Source organism: Solanum tuberosum, unplaced genomic scaffold (genome assembly GCF_000226075.1).
Source record: "Solanum tuberosum cultivar DM 1-3 516 R44 unplaced genomic scaffold, SolTub_3.0 scf00461, whole genome shotgun sequence".
NCBI classification, from domain to species: domain Eukaryota; kingdom Viridiplantae; phylum Streptophyta; class Magnoliopsida; order Solanales; family Solanaceae; genus Solanum; species Solanum tuberosum.
Window position 1 is genome coordinate 15,210 of NW_006239387.1, and position 4,338 is coordinate 19,547.

General features: G+C 31.1%; 1 protein-coding gene across 1 annotated transcript; it reads right to left on the bottom strand.

Moving 5' to 3' along the window:
- Positions 1-2,571: 2,571 nt before the first annotated feature.
- Positions 2,572-4,109, bottom strand: LOC102577481 (nam-like protein). Its single transcript, NM_001288041.1, is given in 3 exon segments — positions 2,572-3,420; positions 3,503-3,780; positions 3,865-4,109. Coding segments are annotated over 3 exon segments (891 nt in total). The 5' UTR covers positions 4,028-4,109; the 3' UTR covers positions 2,572-2,970.
- Between the last annotated feature and the right edge of the window lie 229 nt (positions 4,110-4,338).

Genomic DNA, 4,338 nt, shown 5'->3' on the forward strand with positions numbered 1-4,338 from the left:
GTAATATTAAAAAAATAATTTAAAAAGGCTGAAGCAGCCATTTAAAAACTAATAATTAAAATTTGACAAAATTGCTGTCGGTGCAGCGATTTTTTTTTAACAAAAAACAAATTTGACAAATTCGTTGCTAAGGCAAAGATTTTAAGAGAAAAAAAATTAAAAAAATCGATAACATTATTGCTGGGGAAGCAATTTTTGTTTATTTTAACGGAGTAGACGGAGTTAATTTTCTCCGAAGGATATCGCTCCCTCAGGAGCGATTGTACCCTTTTGGTTAAAAAAAATGATGTGCTCTTTTGGAATTTTCGATAATTTTTTTTACCCTTTTAACTCCAGACTCTGTATTTAAAGTCCAAATTTAGGTAAATTTCGTAATAATGAAAAATGAAGGGAAGTAAGACATTATGTACCAGCTTTTCATTTCAAATTTCCTCCATTCATTTAAACAATTATTTGATGTTCAATTTGTCAATTCACATTACCCCTCTAATATACATATCCCATAATATAATTATGTAAGCTTTTAAACTAAAGAAACTTGCCATGATTTTGAAATATTAGAACAATTTTCGTAAGGATTGTTTGGGATGCTTCGAATTCAATTATGATAATATATGATAGTAATATATGAAAGTTTTCTATATTCAAATTTCACCTTAGTTATTAACGAAATATCTTCAATGTTACGAAATTGACCTTTAAAATGTTACATCTGAATATAAGGTTGTCTTTTTCTTGTTATCAATTAGAGTACCATATTTCGACTTAGTTATCCTTGCAAAGATTAGAGATGTGTTTGGTAGATAAAAAATATTTTTCAATAAAAAATTTTGCATTTTATTATACTTAATTGATTTAGATGTTTTGAAAAGTACTTTTCAAATGGACTTATTTTTTCTTAAATTCTAAAAGATTACTTTGTTACATATAGTAAGAAAAACATTTTCAAAATTCTATTTCAACCTCACCACCGAACTCGACATTTTGGCTCCAACCTCGAACGATATACGATACTCCATACCTAATTGGGATGCAATGCCCTAGTCAGGACGAGAGAATCAGATTCTAAATCGTGATTGGGAGTCAAATCTCAAGTCAGAATAAAAATCAAAAGTCGAATTTTAGATCGAGGTCAGATTTCGGGTCCTGAGTCAAGAATCCAAAGTTGAAAGTTAAATTTGTGTTAGAATCAGAATCAAGAATTATGTCTCAAATCTAAGTTGGGATTGAGAGTAGTGTTGAAGTAGAAGGAATCTGACGATTGGAACATGTCAAAGGAACATGTCCAACGAAGCTAACTGACGTGTCTACAACAAGTGTTGATGAAGAAGGAAGCTGACGATTGGAACAGGTCCAACGAAGCTGACTGATGAGTTTATAGCATTGTTGTAGAATTAGAATCGCACTAGGATTAGACTACTTATATTAATTAGGATTATATTATGACTAGAATTATATTATGATTAGAATTATATTTTTTTTCTCATTCAAACTCTTTTAAAGACAATATTATTTTCATAAAAAAATTGTGCCACTTATTTTTTTTCTTCAAAAAATAAAATAAAATTCAAGTCTCTTTCATTCTCCAACTTTATTAGTTATCTAAATTATTTTCTTTAAACTTTTGACTTTTGTTCTTGCTACATGTTTATTAAGAACTGATTATTTGATTAAAGTGCAAAGCAACTTCATGAATATGTGTTGTTGAAATCGGACTATGATGTCTTTATAAATTTATTTAAAATCCTTTGAATGTATCGTATTCATTATTTATTTTTGAAAAGAGTACATGGACAAACACATTATAGAAAATAGAGATATTTCACCTGTTTATTTAAGATTAATTTGTGTTGAATATTTTTTTCCAGAAAAAGATGACTAAATTGTTTTCTAACAATTATTTTTATTATTATAATTTATATATGTAATTCTTGTAGTTCCATTTTATTTTTATCATTCTTAAAATATTTACTTATAATTCAAATATCTTAAAGCTTATCAAAGTATGATATTTTTTCTAATATTTTGTTAATGTAATATTTAATTACTATTTTATTTGAATCACAGTACTTATTGTGTTTACATATTAATAAACTACTATTATTATTATTATTATTATTATTATTATATATTCAGATGTTCAATAACAAACGGCCTCAATCATTCAGTGTTCAGATTTACAGATATATTATATATGTAATTCATGTAGTTCCATTTTATTTTTATCATTCTTAAAATATATCTTAACGATTATCAAAGTATGATTTTTTTTCTAATATATGTTAATCTAATATTTAACTACCTATTTTATTTGAATCACGGTACTTATTATGTTTACATATTAATAAATAATAATAATAATTATTATTATTATATTATATTTAGATGTATAATAACAAACTGTCTCAATTATTCTGTGTTCAGATTTACAAATAAGATCTTAATCATTCAATATTTACAAATAAGATCTTAATCATTCAAATATAAATCCAGATTCAGACATCTTAATCTAATCTAAATCAAAATAAATGAGTCCCAACATTAGGATCATTTCACTAAACAAAACATTCAGGGAAATAGATAAGATATTATTGAATACCTCAATTTGGCACAATACATCAAAGCCAAATTCTAGTAAAAGGACTTCAAAAGTGAATCAACCAAACTACTAATTATAAAAATGAAAGTTTGATAAATACCCATATACTAAAGTACATTCACATGTAGTACAATAAGTCTCATGATCATTATGTACTATATAAACTTGATTAGGGTGGTTTTTTTTTCGCAATTTATTTAATTGCTAGTAATATTTTTTATCATCTACATATACAAATGTTGTTTTCACAATTGCCAATGTGAACGCAAAAGATGCTACTACTATTATTCTACTACGGCCGCACGTGCAAAGTCACGGACGTTTAAGTCTCCTTTGACGCTTGCGGCTGAAAATGATCCACTGGGCCCCACTCAAAAAGGTCTGTGCAGGTGCATGAACATATCCTGCAGCGGCGACATCTGATAACAGCTTTGAAACTGAGAACCTAACAAGCTATTATCCACCGTTGTCGCGCCGGTAGTGGCATCCATGTAATTAAACGGAAGATCGAGGGTAGCTTTCTCCCAATCAGTCAGTTTCGGCTCGCTCTGCACTTCTCTCTCGCATGTGAATTCCGGTGAGAGTACGTGCTCTGAGCAGCTTGAATCGGAGTGGATCTTCGGAACTGAATCGGACGGCAGGTAGAAGAAATCGTTGTGCAATTGCTGCGGCTGAGGCGGTGGAGGTAGCGGTGGTAGAATCTCCGGCTTCCTATCTTCTGGAGATCCAACTGTATCCATATAGCAGGTAGTGTTCATTTTCCGATTCTTCTCAATCGATCCCTTTTTGTTGTAAATTCTGCATAGAACCCAATCATCTAGCTGTAAACAAAATACAAACCGTCAAAAATCAATCGAAAACACAGTCTAAATCGTCAAAACAATGAATCTGTTCTGTACTCACCCTTAAGCTATTGTTGTTCTTACGAGCAGATCGATCAACATCAGCAAGACGATATTCATGCATGATCCAATTAGTCTTCTCTCCTTTAGGTGCCTTACCAGAATAAAACACCAATGCTTTCTTAATTCCCACCGCTTTCGGAATTCCAATCGGCTTATCCGCACCAGTAGCCTTCCAATATCCACTTCCAGCAGCTCGATTCGGTCGTGAACCGTTCGGATACTTCCGATCTCGAGGTGAAAAGAAGTACCACTCTTTCTCTCCATACAATGCCAAATCTAAAACACGAACACAAAATTTAATCAACACAAATCCCCAATTTCATCATTTCAACTGTTCACTACTAACAAAAACTAAATTACCAGGAAGATCCCATGGATCAAACTTGTAGAGATCAATTTCAGCTACAATTGGTACAGTAATTGGCTGGGAAGTGCATTTTCGGCATAAATAATGCGTCACAAGTTCTTCATCAGTTGGATGAAATCTGAATCCTGGAGGTAACTGCAATTCAGCTGCTGTCATTTTTCTTTTTTCTTTTAAATATAAATTTCTGTTTTTAGTATAAATACAGAGTATCTGAATGATTTCTGAATTCTGAATAGAAGAGAAGGAATAGGAAAAGGGTTGAAAGTTGAAACTTAGGTCACAAGGGAGAGAACTAAATATATAGAAAACGGAAGAAGGACACGTGGCGAAGATAAGCTAAACGGATCTAGAAAAAACGTGTTAAAATAATTAGAAATAAAATGTAAAATTGAAAATTATATTAAAAAAGAGTGGACACGTATGCAAAAATTGAGTTTGAGGGGGTAGGTGAGGGGGTGGGGGTGCAT